At 50.0% G+C, this 16,233-nt stretch overlaps 12 protein-coding genes across 12 annotated transcripts; 7 read left to right on the forward strand and 5 right to left on the reverse strand.

The window, feature by feature from the left end:
• Positions 1 to 13: 13 nt before the first annotated feature.
• COCVIDRAFT_106109 (hypothetical protein) lies at positions 14 to 907 on the forward strand (the record flags this gene model as incomplete). Its single annotated transcript, XM_014698514.1, has 2 exons — positions 14 to 360; positions 442 to 907. The coding sequence occupies 2 exons, from the start codon at positions 14 to 16 to the stop codon at positions 905 to 907; spliced, it is 813 nt and encodes a 270-aa protein (XP_014554000.1).
• A 495-nt stretch (positions 908 to 1,402) lies between these two features.
• Positions 1,403 to 1,870, forward strand: COCVIDRAFT_106062 (hypothetical protein; the record flags this gene model as incomplete). Its single annotated transcript, XM_014698515.1, has 1 exon — positions 1,403 to 1,870. The coding sequence occupies one exon, from the start codon at positions 1,403 to 1,405 to the stop codon at positions 1,868 to 1,870; it is 468 nt and encodes a 155-aa protein (XP_014554001.1).
• A 431-nt stretch (positions 1,871 to 2,301) lies between these two features.
• Positions 2,302 to 3,440, forward strand: COCVIDRAFT_40029 (hypothetical protein; the record flags this gene model as incomplete). Its single annotated transcript, XM_014698516.1, has 2 exons — positions 2,302 to 2,818; positions 2,872 to 3,440. 2 exons carry the CDS (start codon positions 2,302 to 2,304, stop codon positions 3,438 to 3,440), a joined length of 1,086 nt encoding a protein of 361 aa, XP_014554002.1.
• A 285-nt stretch (positions 3,441 to 3,725) lies between these two features.
• COCVIDRAFT_40030 (hypothetical protein) lies at positions 3,726 to 4,160 on the reverse strand (the record flags this gene model as incomplete). Its single annotated transcript, XM_014698517.1, has 3 exons — positions 3,726 to 3,811; positions 3,923 to 4,037; positions 4,113 to 4,160. The coding sequence occupies 3 exons, from the start codon at positions 4,158 to 4,160 to the stop codon at positions 3,726 to 3,728; spliced, it is 249 nt and encodes an 82-aa protein (XP_014554003.1).
• A 409-nt stretch (positions 4,161 to 4,569) lies between these two features.
• Positions 4,570 to 5,901, forward strand: COCVIDRAFT_40031 (hypothetical protein; the record flags this gene model as incomplete). The annotated part of the gene is made up of 2 exons (XM_014698518.1): positions 4,570 to 5,539; positions 5,591 to 5,901. 2 exons carry the CDS (start codon positions 4,570 to 4,572, stop codon positions 5,899 to 5,901), a joined length of 1,281 nt encoding a protein of 426 aa, XP_014554004.1.
• A 265-nt stretch (positions 5,902 to 6,166) lies between these two features.
• On the reverse strand, positions 6,167 to 7,240 carry COCVIDRAFT_40032 (hypothetical protein; the record flags this gene model as incomplete). The annotated part of the gene is made up of 2 exons (XM_014698519.1): positions 6,167 to 6,636; positions 6,694 to 7,240. 2 exons carry the CDS (start codon positions 7,238 to 7,240, stop codon positions 6,167 to 6,169), a joined length of 1,017 nt encoding a protein of 338 aa, XP_014554005.1.
• Positions 7,241 to 7,545: 305 nt separating this feature from the next.
• COCVIDRAFT_106204 (hypothetical protein) lies at positions 7,546 to 7,710 on the reverse strand (the record flags this gene model as incomplete). The annotated part of the gene is made up of 1 exon (XM_014698520.1): positions 7,546 to 7,710. One exon carries the CDS (start codon positions 7,708 to 7,710, stop codon positions 7,546 to 7,548), a length of 165 nt encoding a protein of 54 aa, XP_014554006.1.
• Positions 7,711 to 8,308: 598 nt separating this feature from the next.
• Positions 8,309 to 9,305, reverse strand: COCVIDRAFT_28861 (hypothetical protein; the record flags this gene model as incomplete). The annotated part of the gene is made up of 7 exons (XM_014698521.1): positions 8,309 to 8,415; positions 8,465 to 8,542; positions 8,598 to 8,658; positions 8,706 to 8,822; positions 8,874 to 8,963; positions 9,022 to 9,118; positions 9,175 to 9,305. 7 exons carry the CDS (start codon positions 9,303 to 9,305, stop codon positions 8,309 to 8,311), a joined length of 681 nt encoding a protein of 226 aa, XP_014554007.1.
• A 797-nt stretch (positions 9,306 to 10,102) lies between these two features.
• COCVIDRAFT_106029 (hypothetical protein) lies at positions 10,103 to 12,231 on the forward strand (the record flags this gene model as incomplete). Its single annotated transcript, XM_014698522.1, has 4 exons — positions 10,103 to 10,580; positions 10,629 to 11,335; positions 11,389 to 11,864; positions 11,919 to 12,231. 4 exons carry the CDS (start codon positions 10,103 to 10,105, stop codon positions 12,229 to 12,231), a joined length of 1,974 nt encoding a protein of 657 aa, XP_014554008.1.
• Positions 12,232 to 12,281: 50 nt separating this feature from the next.
• COCVIDRAFT_40035 (hypothetical protein) lies at positions 12,282 to 13,088 on the reverse strand (the record flags this gene model as incomplete). Its single annotated transcript, XM_014698523.1, has 3 exons — positions 12,282 to 12,459; positions 12,511 to 12,827; positions 12,873 to 13,088. 3 exons carry the CDS (start codon positions 13,086 to 13,088, stop codon positions 12,282 to 12,284), a joined length of 711 nt encoding a protein of 236 aa, XP_014554009.1.
• Positions 13,089 to 13,186: 98 nt separating this feature from the next.
• COCVIDRAFT_106105 (hypothetical protein) lies at positions 13,187 to 13,405 on the forward strand (the record flags this gene model as incomplete). The annotated part of the gene is made up of 1 exon (XM_014698524.1): positions 13,187 to 13,405. One exon carries the CDS (start codon positions 13,187 to 13,189, stop codon positions 13,403 to 13,405), a length of 219 nt encoding a protein of 72 aa, XP_014554010.1.
• Positions 13,406 to 13,566: 161 nt separating this feature from the next.
• On the forward strand, positions 13,567 to 15,464 carry COCVIDRAFT_106178 (hypothetical protein; the record flags this gene model as incomplete). The annotated part of the gene is made up of 4 exons (XM_014698525.1): positions 13,567 to 13,665; positions 13,713 to 13,998; positions 14,054 to 14,788; positions 14,863 to 15,464. 4 exons carry the CDS (start codon positions 13,567 to 13,569, stop codon positions 15,462 to 15,464), a joined length of 1,722 nt encoding a protein of 573 aa, XP_014554011.1.
• Between the last annotated feature and the right edge of the window lie 769 nt (positions 15,465 to 16,233).

Consider the following 16,233-nt stretch of genomic DNA (forward strand, 5'->3'; position numbering starts at 1 on the left):
GAGAGAGCCAACCATGTCCAACTTGCTACCACTTCTGCCCTCGCACTTCACGCCGCGCGAACGCTCCTACTCGCAATCTGCCGCCCTAGCCAGATCCGCATCAGCATCCCCGTCTGCATCCACGGCCCGCCCGCAGTCCGCAGTTCAATTGCCGCCGCCGGGCCACAACCTCGCCATGAACGGGACGCCCAGTCAAGGGTCGGGCCTACGATACCCCTCGAACAAGAAGACGATATACGACCGCAACCTGAATCGGAGCAAGAATGCAGAGCTCAGCCGCGCAGCTTTTGCATACCTCTTCATCGAAATGATTGCCTATGCGCAAAAGGGCGCAAAAGACGTGGGCGGCTTGGAGCAAAGGTACATTTCTCATTGCGCGCAAACCCCACGCCTTCTCTATCTGCATACATACAGGACATGGCTATGCTAACATCGCTTTAGACTAAACAGCCAAGGCTACCCCATCGGCCTCCGTCTCCTTGACCTCCTCCTCTCCCGCACCGCTAACCCCCTCGCCTCGATCCGCCCCACGCGCATCCTGCCGCTCCTCCAATTTATTGCTCAACAACTGTACCGCTACCTGTTTGGCCGCCCCGCCGACGCCCTCGAAAAGTCGGGCACAGACCCAGGACAGTACATGCTGTTCGATAACGAGCCCATGGTCAACCAGTACATTTCGCTACCAAAGGAGCTGTCGAGTCTCAACTGCGCGGCGTTTGTGGCGGGCATTATCGAGGGCGTGTGCGACGGTGCGGGGTTCCCGACTGAGGGTGTCACGGCGCATAGTGTAGGCGAGGAGGAGGGTAAGGATGGGAAGGGGCTTTGGCCTGGGAAGACGGTGTTTTTGATCAAGTTTAAGCCGGAGGTGCTGGAGAGGGAGGAGATCTTGGGCAGGGGTGGGGGATGAGTGGCGGTATGAGATGGATGGGTATGCGTGATGAAATGTTTGCATAGCGAGGGCGTTGTGGGCTGGACTGCATTTGTGGTTTCTGGATATTTTTTGGTCCTTGTAGAGCGTGTGTCAAATATACGTATGTTCGATTTCAAGGTCGCGTGCAGCAGAATGGGTGCGCTGTTTTGCGGGATACATGTGATATGAAAGTCATTTCCGGGCGTATGTGACTAATGTGCAAATACACTTTGTGTAATCAGAACTCGACTTGTTACTATCACCGACTACCACAAGAAGCAAGTATGGCGACACGTGATGATTGCGTCGATTACAAATTTGGGGCCGGCGAGAAGGTCCTTTGCTCAGTACGGATAGAATGTTCTACAACATTGCAACTTCTTAAAAAAAGTCACGACTTCAAACCAACCTGCTCCCAACCTACCCAGCCCAACTCCACAAACATATTCCAGTATTACATTAAAAAGAAGCATTTGAACACCCAAGACAGCCATGCCAACAGAAATCTCCGCTCCCCTCCACTTCCGCACCCTCCTAAACGCCCACACCTACCTCATCGCAGACTTCTACGCAACCTGGTGTCCACCTTGCAAACAAATCGCACCTGTCTACAATCAATTCTCAAACACATACTCCGTGCCTGGAAAGTTCGCTTTCGTCAAGATTAACGTCGATGAACAGCGCGAAATAGCGGGGCAATATGGCGTGACGGCTATGCCGACGTTTATGCTATTCAAGGACGGGAAGAAGGTGGAGGAGGTTAGGGGTGCGGATGTGAGGGGGTTGAAGGCGATGGTGGAGAAGGCCGGTGGGGAGGTTAAAGCGATGGAAGAGAAGGCGAAGAAGGCTGAGGAGGCAAAGAAGGCGACGGAGAATGTGAAGGAGGAAGAAGAAGAGAAGACGGTCAGTGGGAGTTATGGGATGACGGGAGGAAATCATTGGAAGATGTCGTTGAATTAGTGTCGTGTGATGATACCCCCGAATTGAGAATATAAGTATAATCTATTTTTGCATTTTGATGGGTTCGGTATACATGCAGTACTCTAGTTGGGATGCGGGGTGGCTAGTAGCTCTCTGTATGGAAGAGAATAGCCTATGGTATCCATACAGTAACTATTTTTCACGTGTCCATACCCACATCCAAGACCAGGATCAGCAATTGCTTTGTGTGGCAAGATTTGAAATCAAACCATTCGTTGCAGTGACGGTGGATTTGTAAACCCTGGTCAGATGGCTGGGTAAGAGAGGACACCTTGCGTGCTAAGCGATCGCCAGCGCAGGACCCTGGAGGCAAGCCCTCTAGCTCGACTCCGTGTTCCCCACCGCTCTTCAACATAAGTTTGGAGCTCCCAATTGCACCGTTTTGAGCTTCCTCCTCTCAAACCCCTACAATGTTGTTCCGCAACCTCATACCCGCGGTACTTGCGCTGCTCCCCGCCATTGCTTCGGCAGAGGCCGTCATTGACCTCAACCCCTCCAACTTCGATGATGTTGTCCTCAAGTCCGGCAAGCCCGCCCTCGTAGAGTTCTTTGCCCCCTGGTGCGGTCACTGCAAGAACCTTGCCCCCGTCTACGAGGAACTCGCTACCGTCTTCCAGCACGCCGGTGACAAGGTCAGCGTTGCAAAGGTTGACGCGGATAACCACAAGTCGCTGGGCAAGCGCTATGGCGTCTCAGGTTTCCCCACCCTCAAGTGGTTTGATGGAAAGACCGACAAGCCTGTCGATTACAAGGGCGGACGTGATCTGGAGAGCTTGAGCAAGTTCATTACTGAGAACACCTCCATCAAGCCCAAGATCAAGGCCAAGCTTCCCAGTCAGGTTGTGTACCTTGATGACAAGAGCTTCAAGGAGAAGGTTGGAAAGGACCGGAATGTGCTTGTTGCCTTTACTGCTCCATGGTGCGGACGTACGTTTTATGCTTCCAATCTGTCAAGTTGTCCTTTGCTGACGTGCATACAGACTGCAAGACCCTCGCCCCCGTTTGGGAGACTCTCGCCAACGACTTCGTCAACGAGCCCGATGTCTTGATCGCCAAGGTCGACGCCGAAGCTGAGAACTCCAAGGCCCTTGCTCAGGAACAAGGTGTCTCTGGCTACCCTACCATCAAGTACTTTGCCAAGGGCTCTACCGAGGCTCTCCCATACAATGGTGCTCGCGATGAGAAGGACTTTATCGATTTCCTCAACGCCAACGCTGGCACTCACCGTGCTGTCGGTGGAGGTCTCGATGCTACTGGTGGCACTATCGAGGCCTTCAACGCCGTCATTGAGAAGTTCAAGGACTCATGGGCCGATGGAGCCGAGGAGGCCAAGACTCTTGCTGCTACCCTGCAAGACAAGTACGCACAATACTACGTCAAGGTCTTCTCGAAGATTGGTGCCAACAAGGAGTACGCTGAGAAGGAGCTCAAGCGTCTGCAAGGCCTCATTGCCAAGGGCAACCTCGCACCTGAGAAGATGGATGACTTGATGAGCAGGAGCAACATCCTGAAGAAGTTCATTGGTGAGGAAGAGAAGACTGAGTTGTAGACGACTCGTCTTGTGTAGTGGTGTATGACGTTGGGGAGATGTTGATACCATTGGCGTAGATGCGTTATGATAAACAGGATAAGAATACACGTGGTGCAAGAGCGCTACAAGGAAATGACAAGAAGAGACATGGATAAGCTAGTTTGTAGATATATCAAACTGAATATCAATTTGCAAGCGTTGTAAATGCATGTTATCGACTCTTCTAAACTCCAACAAACATATAAGCCGTGAGAACCCGCCCGTTGATACTCGTAAACTCTCCAGTCAATACCCAACCCCATCTCATTTCCCCGATCCACTCCCTTTACTCCCATCCCCACTCTGAATCGTAGCCTCGAGATTATCAAGTCGTCTTGACATATCATCCACTAAAAAATTACAAATAAACAAAAAATCATTAGCTCTCCATGCCACTCACATCGTTCGTTTTTCAAAACAACAGGGAAATGTCTATCTTCTTTGGGGGGTTTCATACTTACTTTTTGAAAGCAACTCGCTACTTATCGAGTTGAATTTGGTATTCAGTTGGTTGAGCAGGTCGTCTACGACTGCTGTGAGTTCGCCTGATGCTTCGGGGTTGTTTGAGGAGACGGACTAAGATAGGACTTTGTTAGTTTGGGAGGGGATGTACGGATATGGTTGGGTGGGGGAAGGGAAGGGAAGACGTACTGCGGTGTCGCTTTGGGAGCGGTCGCCTAGGGGTTGGGGGGTTGCCATGGTGTGAGTTGCTTTATAAAGAAAAGTGTATATGGGTGGTTTGAAGTAGTGTGGGGGGGGGTTTTTTTTTGGTGAACTATGGACTTGTAATCGATGTCGCGTGTTACGGGTGGTGCGGGCGGCGGGCGGTGTGAAGGGGGGGCACAACACGAAAGCACGTGTTTCGTTATTCGGACGCCGCGGTCAGTTTCCTATTTTGTCAAGGCGGTGAGCATCACTAGCGCGTAACGCTAAAAATTGCTGGTTTTCTGCCCTTTGGGCAAACTTGTGGAATTGTGAAATTTTGGGAAAGCTTGGACACTAACGTTTTTTGTTTCCGCGCCTCCCAGGAATTGCAACTTCACTTTTCGACATTACAACACTTTTTTTTTGATAGTTTGTCTTATTGCGCGCAAAACATACGACAAGCATGGGGAAAAGCAAGCTCAAGACTGCGCTTATTCACCAGCAAGGGCGCAATATCAAGCTTGAGAAGCAGCGCAAGCATGAGAAACAGGTGCAGAAGCGGAAACAGAAGCGCGATGGGGATGAAGCGCATGAGGATGACGAGGAGGGAGGAGTGCCGCTGGATGAGGTAGAGGTCAAGGTCAATGGCAAGGCAAAGAAGGAGAAGAAGGACAAGAAGGAAGGCAAGTCGCCAAAGACTGCGCCCGCCGTCAAAGAGGTTGAGTGGGAGACGGAGGGTAGCGAGGATGAGAGCGATGACGACGAGGAGTCTGAGCGACCTGCGGTCGACCTTTCGCACCTCGACGACAGTGAGAGCGACATTAGCTCGGATGAGGAGGAGATGCAGGCTGAGGATGACGAAGAAGGCGAGGACGAGGATGAAGAGGACGAGGATGACGAGGATGACGATGACGAAGAAGACATTGCGCTTTCAGATCTCGACTCCATCGCCTCGGAAGACAAGGGCGACATCATCCCCCATCAACGGCTCACAATCAACAACACCGCCGCCCTCACCGCCGCCCTGCACCGCATACAATTGCCTTACTCGAAGCTCGCCTTCTCAGAACACCAATCTGTAACCACGGATGAGCCCGTTGAGATTCCCGATGTTGAAGATGACCTCAACCGCGAGCTCGCATTCTACAAGCAGTGCCTGTCCTCTGTCAAGGAGGCGCGACAAAAGCTCAAGAAGGAGGGTGTGCCTTTTTCACGACCCGCAGATTATTTTGCGGAGATGGTTAAGAGCGACGAACACATGGGCAAGATTAAGCAGAAGCTGATTGATGCCGCGGCTGGCAAGAAGGCGGCTGCTGAGGCGCGCAAGCAGAGAGACTTGAAGAAGTTTGGCAAGCAGGTCCAGGTCGCGAAGATGCAGGAGCGTGCAAAGGAAAAGCGGGATACCATGGACAAGATTAACACCCTCAAGCGAAGTACGTTTCCGAGTCCACCTGCAAAGATGTATACACTAACAAATATGACAGAGCGACAAGGCGCAGACATTACCTCCACCAACGAAGAAGACCTCTTTGACGTCGCCGCCACAGCTGAAGACTCCAAGTCTGACCGTCGCGCCGGCCGCGGTGGCGCCGATGGTAAAGCCTTTAACGCCAAGCGCCAGAAGAAAGATGCAAAATACGGTTTCGGAGGCAAGAAGAGGCATTCTAAGAGCAACGATGCACAGTCTAGCGCTGATGGCCGGGGTTTCTCTGTTCGCAAAATGAAGGGTAAGCCCAGCAGCGGTGGTGGCGCTAGCAAACGGCCAGGCAAGGCGAGGAGAGCGAAGATGCACTAGCGATCCTAATGGGTAGGACACATGTATGTGTATGGGCGCTTTTGGCGTTAATAGGGCTTGTTGAGAAAAGAAGGAAAAGAATGTCTGTTTTGTGTTGAACTTTTTTTTTTGGTAAGAAGAGGACGAGAGGTCTTTTCTCTTCGTTTTATCACATCACACACCAGTGCGAAGCAATGCAATGGACATGAGTTGTGCCACTTTTTCCGGAAGTGCTCCCAGGATTTGTGAATTCAAAGGCACTTGGCTTTTACGACCATCTCATCATTCAGTATTTCTCTTCGTTTCCCATTCTCACCACTATTTTCCCCCTTGCCCTACCCGTTCTCAACTTTCCGTACGCCTTCGGTACATCTTCAAACTCATACACCTCATCTATCACTGGCTTCACCTTTCCGCTCGCCACTAGCTTTCCCAGCGCAGTAAAGTCGTCAAAGTTCGTCAAGGCGAACCCAAACGAAAACGGGCGCTGGCCACCACCCAGCCATGTCGGAACCAAAAACCGGAATGCGAGGTCGTAGAGAAATGATAGACTGACTTGCGATCCAACCTGTACGTACTTTGCCCCTGGCTTCGTGAACTCTGGAGCTTTCCAATACAGTTCTGACGGATGCCCAACATTATCAAGAATCATGTCATATTGCTTGGACCCACTCGCAAGAACAGAAGCGACATCGTTCTTCCTATAATCAATCACTTCATCCGCGCCCAGATCCTTGCAAAGCTGCACATTCGCACCTGTCAAACATTAGCACATTCCCACCATAGCCTCATCTTCACGCCGCGCATACATACCCGAACAAGTCACTGTAACATGACACCCCAGTGCCTTCGCAATCTGCACCGCAAACGTGCCCGTCCCCCCAGACCCCCCATTAACCAACACTCGATCCCCACTCTTCACATTCCTCGCAAGACTCTGATAAGTAACCAACCCACACACCCCCATCGCCGCCGCACTCTCCACCCCCACCCCTTCAGGCACCGGAACCGTACCCACCCTCGATCCCACAACGTACTCCCCCAGCGTCCCAAACTGGCATTTAGGCTCCAACTTCCCGAACACCATCTCGCCCACTTTGACGCCGCAGTCCGGGCCCGTGGATACGACGCGGCCCGCAAAGTCGAGACCGGGAGTTGCGGGTTTGCGGATGGCGAGGCGTGGGATTAGGGGGAGTTCGGCGAATTTGTAGTCGACTTGGTTGAGAGTTGCGGCGTACACGCGGATTAGGGATTCGCCGGAGGATAAGGGGCGGTGGGATGTTGGGAGTGGGGCTGAGTTGTTGATTTGGAGTGCGGATTCGAGGGTTGTGGTGCAGGTTGTCCATTGCCAGGCGCGCATTGTGGTGGGGAGGGTGGTGGTTTCGGCGGTGGATACACCGGCTGTGGTGGTTTGTGACATTGTGGATTGATTTTTTTGTTTATTCTTGTTTGAAAAGATGGGGAAATCAAATTTCAATTGTTGTCATGCATGGATGCACGATATATCATATATAATCATGTCTTTTTTTTTGTTGGTCGTGAAGCAGTACTTTTTGGCGCTAGGTAATCGGATCCCCACACGGCCAAGTTGAGATGTTGGTCATGGTGTAATGGCTTAATGGGCATTGACATACATATATCGGTAGACGGTTTGAATGGGATTTCTCAAGCTTGGGATTCAGAGTATGATGGGGAAAAGAAGGAAAAGGATGGCGTGATGGCGTTGTGGGTACGTTGAGGCGTTTGGAGAATTGCCGACGCTAACCCCGGACTTTCTGCATGTGCAGTGTACGCTAGATGTGGCCACCGATACCGGGCTTCTTCTTTCATATCATGGATGTATTGTATAGAATAAGTTTTTTAGGCTTTCTAGTTCCGCAGTGTGCTCATTCATCTGGTTATGTGCGTTAAGGTCACCAATTTGCAGTAGTTTAACCGCTGGCGAGAGGTAGCGCCTCGCATCGACGTCATGTTATCTCTAAGTCGTCCCATTCCTTTGCTCCAAATCGCTTCCACTAGGCAGCCTCGTCGTCTCCAGCCTGTTCCTAGTCATTGCTATTGGACACAATGTAGAGGAGGATACAGGAGTCTGCTATACACCGACTATTTAGTTTAGATGCCAAGGACCTGGTAGGCGCAGGTAATACGGCAATTGTCGCGCGTCTCAGTGCTGTGGTAAAGCAGTTTGGGCCGATGGAATTACCATTTTGAGAGAGAGAGAGAGAGAGAGAGAGACTTGTATATGGACGTCTTGGTCGCGGCCACAGCTGTTCAACTGTAGTGTTCATTTGGCAAGGAGATATAAAGACAAGCAATTTTTAAAGGATCAACAGAGCCATAATTCGACTGCGGGTTAATACAATGGTCAAGATTTTGATACAATTTAACATTATCCATGTACAAGAAGGACAGTGCCACTTTATTAATACTATTTCGTCGTGATGGCGGCCTTTTCGCTCAGTTTCTTTTTGCGTGCGGCGGCATATATCCTACCCATTTGCTCGCAGTAATGCTCGACTTCGTTCTCTTCGTCTCCTAGGGGTTCAGATTAGCAGCTGGTTGATTGACTTGCGGATGGCCTTACCAGCGTGTTCACTTATGAGGTAAATAAACTCTGGAATCTTCAGAACGCCAACATCAACTACTGAAATACAGTAGATGTCTTGTCCAATTGGTCAGTCGTGTGCACTATGAAATGGAAAAATTTGAACACTTACATCCTAGGACACCTTTATCAACAATCTTGAAGCCTCCACTAGGAAAATTCCATCGCCACATCTACCATTGTTAACAAAAATGTTTTTCAGTAGCTGATTGTGACTCACTCTGAGATCGATGCGAACGATTGCGTCATGGTGCACATAAATGAAGTAGTTATTTGTATTTGTGACGCCGATCTCCGTATTGCTGAGGAACTGGTTCAGTGCAGTCCCTACAACCTTCTAGACCCCAAGAGTTTAGCTAAGTCACGAGTTTATTAAGTCAAGTCATACCTTGAATCCATTGGCCAGTTTCTCTTTCGTACCGCCTCCCGTGACAGCTCCAAAAATGGCATCAATAGCACCACCAACTGCATCTGCGGGCTACAAAGAGACCACATATCAATACTGAGTGAAGAAGTTATCTAGACCAATAACATACTTTATCTAGAATCTTGCCTGCTGAGAAACGTTTTTTCCAAAGGGGAGGGATCCCGGGAACTTCAGTCTTCGCTGTAGGCTCTGCATTCAAGAATTTCCTAACATCAACTCATGAGCAATTGAACCCTTTGGGCTTGAGGCAGCCTATGCTCACTCTGTGATCTCACTCTCAAATCTGTCTAGGACTGCGTTGATCATCTCTTGCAACATTTCTAATTCTTCTTTGGCGTCAGTCTCCTTGTTCTCATCCGCCTCCTTCAACATATCGGAAATTGCGTTCCCCATCGTGTTGAGTGGTTTTGTTATATGAATGAAATGAGTAGAAAGTTAGAGTCAATTTCACTGGATGATGAGGGAACTGATCGAGAAATGGAAAGAAAGGAAAAGTACTCCACACTCCCTCTTATATGGGCGGATTAGGACGTAGATTTCCCTCCATCTATATAGGTCACATATCTTACAAGTCGAAATTTCGCCAATTCAGGATAGATTGCGAGCCGTAGCATTTCATGCAATTGCGGGTGGCAAGGTTGACAGGCTAGACCCATCTAGCCCACGTGGCGTTGAAAGAGAACCCCTTTTAGGTGGTGGCACTCGGCCATGCCCTTCTCATTACCTAAAATAGTAACGACAAGCGTTGCATTTGACTCATTATGAATGTCTTACACAGAATTAAGTACAATTCCAAGTTTTCGAAGCTCTAATCAGGGGGCTCAACTAAGCTAAGTCTTTTTCAAGCTAGTTGAGAGAAGTGGCTATGGCGGAAGTGTTGCGAATGGAAGGCTTGGCTCTTGATGACCATCTGAATGTATGGGTTCAACCCATTTCTTATTCTCCCAGTCGCTAAGGGTTTCCCCTTCAAACTACTGTTGTGTTGATACATTCACCATTCAAAGGCGTATGTTGAAATGCCCAGAGGTGGGGTGGCTAGCGTGGCTGTAAGTGGCTGTAAGTGGCTGTAAGTGGCACATCCCGTCGGTCCGATTGCCGTAGAGATCAGCGGACGCGTTGCTGTCCGGTGCTCCGATTCTCTCTGCAATTCCATCTGTCCCCACCTCTTCCACACTAAACTCGTCTCATGCATGGAGCACCGAAGACCAAAGGATGCCCTGTCGTGCGACCGCTGTCGTGCAAAAAAGCTCAAATGCTCTAAAGAATCACCCTTCTGCACTGCCTGTGCCCACAGCGGCGCGCAATGCCATTACAGTGGCAAGATCATCAGATCGCCACTGACCAGGGCATACCTTACGAGCGTAGAGAAACGGCTACACAGTCTGGAAGCGCTGGTCGCTCAGCTGGTACCGGGCGTCGATATCGAAGAGCTCCTTTCTTCTCCCAACGCAGCCATCCCAACCCCACAGATTCTCCAGTCACGAACACCAGAAGCCGCGCTCAGCCCTCAGGGCAGCACTAAATCTAACTCAAATGAACCTCCTCTTCCCGAAGCTGTGCCGAACGATGTTGATGGATTTAATTGGAAAGAAGAAGACGTCAATATAGACGGGTTAACCGATGGCATGGCTGCCCTTTCAGTAGAGCCAACAGGAGTAGGATATCTAGGTTAGCTTACCTACGTCGACAAAAGCATATGGCACTAACGTGATTCAGGTTCAACTTCTGGTGTCGTATTTCTGCGTTGCTTGCTAGATTGGGCTGGGTTTCTACATCAAACTGGAGCACCACCTCAGAAACATGCCGTGGAAACGTCTTCATCTTTCAGAAAAGTCATGGCCTCATCGCATGTCTCGCATTCTGCTCTCGTCAAGCAGCTTGCGGGCAGCCTCATTGACGCATACTTCCTCAACTATCATGTTGTGTACCCATTCATTCATGAGGCAACATTTCGCGCGCAGTATTACGAGGTGGTTCCTCGGCCACCGAAAAGATCTTGGGACATGCTGTACCACGCGATTATAGCCCTTGGTGCGTGGACTGTGAATAATGATCAAGTCGGCCTCGAAGATTATCTGTATCGTCGAGCCCTCGCGGTTGGCCAGGATGAATCGGTGTTTGAAGCCGCTAGCCTGTCATCCGTCCAAGCACTTGTATTGCTGAGTAATCTTAGCCAGAAACGTAACAGCCCAAACACAGGATGGAATCTGCTAGGTCTCGCAGTGCGCACCGCGCTGAGTCTAGCTCTTCACCGAGAGCTTCCACATTGGAACATCAGCCTAATCGAACGCGAGTCGAGACGCAGAGTCTGGTGGGGCTTGTACGTGTTCGACAGCGGAGCGTCTACAACTTTCGGACGAGCAGTCATGTTACCTGATCAAGATTCCATGAGCGTACACCCCGCCCTAAACATAAATGACGAGGTAAAGTATCCAATAGGGTCAAAGACGAGTGGCACGCAGCTGACAAGAGCCAGGCACTCACTCCTCAAACTACTCAGCTCCCCGTTGAACTTGATACGCCAACAATTTATTCTGCACTTCGTGAACAGAGTAGCTTTCACATGCATACCAACCACATCACAAATAGATTGCTAGCTGAACCTAGTCTGTCAGCTGAAGCAGCACTTGCATTTAACACTACCATGGAAGCATGGGCGCATATGGTACCCTTGTACTTTCAGTTGTCACATCCACCATATATGCCAGCCCGATGGTATGTCTTTGCAAGGTCGCGACTATGGTGGAGGTTCTGGAACCTCAAAATCATCGTCTTTCGACAAATCCTGCTTCGTCGTGCAATTGCAGAGCGCAGCCAGATTCCTGACGAAGCAACGCAATCAGCTCAAGACGAATGTAAGCGGCTTTGTTTGGATGCTGCGCACTCTACTGTCACTTCGATACACCAGTACACAATGAGTGAACCGAGCAGATTAGAAGGATGGTACGCAACGTAAGTATAGGATATCAATTGCAACAAGGGTTGAGAACTAATTGGCTATTATAGATATTTCCTCTTCCATTCCGCTTTAGTCATCACGCTCTGCATAATCAGCTTCCCAAGTGCCAAAGAAATGCCCACCTGGCTCGAAGATGTGCGGCTAGCCAGGAAGACGTTCCGTGAACATCTCGTTACAGATTCACTCTCAGCAAGATGCGTCGCTATTCTTGACCAGGTTGTATCCGTTGATGACTTCAGTTCGGGTACGCTCCAAAACGTTGAGCTGGATAAAGAAGCTTTGAGTACTTTCCCATGGTCTGTGGAGTCCAACGAGCTGTTTACCTCTTTCGACTGGGACTTGTCCACTACGCAGTTCTAGAGTATTAGCCTCCTTTAGCCTCCAGCTTGCGCTTGGATTTAACATCCTTATCAATTCTCAATGATCACGTCTGGTTCGATGAGCAATGACCGTATCAACTCGCCGTTGGGGATGTCATTCTCTTCAGCTCTGGCAATGGCTGCCGCTTTTGAAGATTCAATTCCAGCAGCGAGGTGACGCTGGGCTAAGCGATCACGAACGACTTCCACAGGTGCATCTACAAACCACCTATACAATGTCAGTCAGGGTCTATGGCGTCAACGAAGAGCAATTACGCGCCTCTCGTCGCAGATCTCTGCAATTTCATCCCATGGCTTCTGTTTCAACAGTGTGTAGTTGCCCTCGACGATGATGAGGCGTGTGCGGGAAGATATGCTGATTCCATTCTCGACTGGATCTTTGGCTGCATGATCAAAGGTTGGTGCACTTATGCACAAGTCTTCTTCGCCATCTGTAGTGACGGGTGCAGTCTTGAGCGACTTCACGAGCTTGACGCATCCTTCTGCATCAAAAGTGAAGGGAGCACCGCGTCTCTTGAATGCTACATCTGCATCTGCAAAAGCCGACAAAACCTCGCGAGTATAGTGGAACCCGTCCTGATGTCGTCAGAACCCCTGACGCTTGCTGCGATTGCTACTTACCATTGGCACTATGGCAACATCTTTGATGCCTCGCGCCGCTAACTCGATTAAGAGCGCATCGGATACTGTTGACTTGCCCGCTCCTGGCACACCCGCAAGCGCAACGAGCATGCGTTGACTGGGGTTAGAGGCTTGGCGAGCGAGGAGCTTTTCCGTGCGCTTGACCAAGTCTAGGATAGCTGCAGGAAGCTTATCCACACAAGTATCGTTCGTCATCTCCTGAGGCTAGAATGGATTGATGGACTGTTAAGTGAAAAGAGAGAAAGTCCCAAGGAGATTGGGTGAGATGTGTTAATTGCAGACGTTGGGTCAAAATGATCGAAGCATCAACGTCACGCAAACCTGTTCTTTGCAAGATATGCTTCTTGTGGGGTTCGGAGCATAGTAGTCCGAGCGCAAGTCATGTTCGATCCCCAGTTTTAACATATGAATCAAGTAATTCTCTCCATGCGGGGAAAATTTCAGACAGAACTGCATTGCATTGCATACCAGTGGAGCACATTTGGTGTTGCTGTATGGTCGGATCATTGTGATCCGAAGTCGTGTGACTGGTGGTGCCTTTGTGATATTCCAAGGTCTTTCGATGATGAGCATGTACATATATGGGCGATCAGGTGCTGCGATGCTCCATGTGCTTTGTGTCCTGAATTCCTTCAAGCAAGTCAATTGACGCAGAGCCAGTAAGCTTGCGAATATGTCGGACACAGGATATGCAGTCGACTCGGGGGCTGCCCAGAAGAAGAGTGTGTACAAGGAATTACGACAGAACCCATACCTCCTCGGCCTATCAGCTGTAAGACACCTTTTGTCCAAATCCAAGATTTTGACTAAAACTTTCAGTTTGCCTCACTCGGTGGCTTCCTCTTCGGCTATGACCAAGGTGTAATTTCTGGTGTCCTTACAATGGAGTCGTTCGCTGCGGCGTTTCCAAGAATTGCTCTTGACAGTTCATTCAAGGGATGGTTCGTATCGACCCTGCTACTCGCTGCTTGGTTCGGCTCGCTCGTGAACGGCCCAGTGGCAGATCGCTTTGGGCGCAAGGGCTCAATTATAATCGCCGTTGTCATCTTCACCATTGGGTCTGCGCTCCAGGCGGGTGCTATAGATATTCCAATGGCTTTTGCTGGTACGTAACACTCCATCTCGATACATGTATGAAAAACCAATTAAAATATCCATAGGCCGAGCAATTGCCGGGTTCTCAGTCGGCATGCTCACCATGATTGTCCCGATGTACATGAGTGAAGTCTCTACAGCAGGTATCCGAGGCACACTCGTCGTCTTACAGCAACTATCCATCACCCTCGGTATCCTTGTCTCCTACTGGCTCGAGTACGGGACTCAGTACATTGGCGGGACACGATGCGCGCCAGACATCCCTTATACGGGCGGCACAGCCTCGAAACCCAGTTTCCATCCCATCAACGACGTAGGTCCGGAGGGTTGCACAGGCCAGAGCGACGCCTCGTGGCGTGTCCCCTTTGCCATCCAGATCTTCCCTGGTCTCGTGCTTGGAATCGGCATGTTGTTCTTCCCTGAGTCACCGCGATACTACTGCAAGCGCGACAACGAAGATGCGGGTCTCCGCGCCCTCGCACGAGTACGACGTACCAGTCCCGACGAAGAAGAAGTACAGAAAGAGTATCTATCCATCAAAGCAGAAGTCATGTTCGAAGAGACGTACGCTCGGGAAAAGTTCCCAGGCAAGTCAGGGGTGTCGCTCTACCTAGCCGGCTACTCAACCCTCTTCTCCACCTGGCCCTCCTTCAAGCGCACAGCTATCGGCTGCTGCGTCATGTTCTTCCAACAATTCATCGGTTGCAATGCGATTATCTACTACGCACCGACGATCTTTGCTCAGTTGGGGTTGTCAGGAAAGACAACGGGGTTGTTGGCAACTGGTGTTTATGGAATCGGTAAATTTCACCCTCCATCTCAAGCACTTTCGGACAAACATGAAAAAGGGGTTTTTCACTAACAAGTTAAACAGTAAACACAATATCCACCCTCCCCGCCCTCTTCCTCATCGACAAACTCGGCCGCCGCCCCCTCCTCCTCTGCGGCGCAGCCGGAACCTGCATCTCGCTGCTAATCGTCGGCGGCGTCATCGGGGGCTACGGCTCAGCTCTCTCTTCGCATCCCACCGCAGGCTGGACAGGCATCGCCTTCATCTACATCTACGACATCAACTTCTCCTACTCCTGGGCGCCCATCGGCTGGGTCCTCCCCTCTGAAATCTACAACATCGGAAACCGCTCAAAGGCTATGTCGCTAACCACCTCTGCGACGTGGATGTGTAATTTTATCATCGGGCTCGTGACGCCGGATATGCTGGATAGTATTGGGTTTGGCACGTACATTTTCTTTGCGGGGTTTGCACTGGTTGCGTTTGTGTTTACGTGGTTTTGTATCCCTGAGACGAGGGGCAAGAGTCTGGAGGAGATGGATGCGGTGTTTGGGGATAGTACAGCGCATGAGGAGAAGATGAGGCTGTTTCATATTGCGCAGAGTTTGGGTATTCGTGAGGCGGAGGAGGCGGCGTTGGATGAGAAGCCGGTCAAGGTGTTGCGGAAGGAGGATGTGGATGTGTAATGATATCTACATGTGGGAATACGCGTAATGGCTATGACTTGAGTTCGTTTTATCTTCTTTAGTAGGGGCCAGCGTAAGAAGTTATCTAATCGCTTCTCAGAAAATCAACAGTATAGCCTGCAAATAAGCATACACTGAAAAATATTACTTCCTGCCAGTATCAATATCACAGTCACCATTGGCATATCTAAGCAAAGTCTCGGGATCAAAAGCATGTATTTCCAGGGTTGCTTCTCTCGCCTCCACAGGATGGAGGAAGAATGTTCAATGCTACACAATACAAAGTGGGGAAAGGAAGCATACCGCCACAAGTCAACAGCCCCCACGCGAACCAAGATAGACAGCCAGACAAAAAAGAAAGGAAGATAAGCGAGTGCCGCAAACATATCCAAAGAATTGGAGAAGAAAAGAAAAAAGGGGTATTGGAGATGTGGTCATGTAACGAATAGTCTTGCAATCCCAAGCCCACCTTGACCATAGTCAACCAGAGGGAAGGATTAGAGGACACAAAAAGAAAATCAAGGTAGAAAAAACAAAACTCTGGGTAGCACGTCCAGATAGAATAATTCCTCAGCCCCGTAAATAGAAAGACAAAAAAAGGCGGAACCAGAATAGAGGTGCAAGAACGGGAAAAGGGGAGGGGACATAGTGAAAAAAAAAACAAAAGCGTACAAACCCAAACCAGAACCCCCAATTGAATTCCGAAATCATCCCACATGATGTGTCCCAGGTCTCGAAGACAACGCCGGTAGAGGAGAAAAAAGTAAGA

The sequence above is a fragment of the Bipolaris victoriae genome (genome assembly GCF_000527765.1).
Source record: "Bipolaris victoriae FI3 unplaced genomic scaffold scaffold_76, whole genome shotgun sequence".
NCBI classification, from domain to species: domain Eukaryota; kingdom Fungi; phylum Ascomycota; class Dothideomycetes; order Pleosporales; family Pleosporaceae; genus Bipolaris; species Bipolaris victoriae.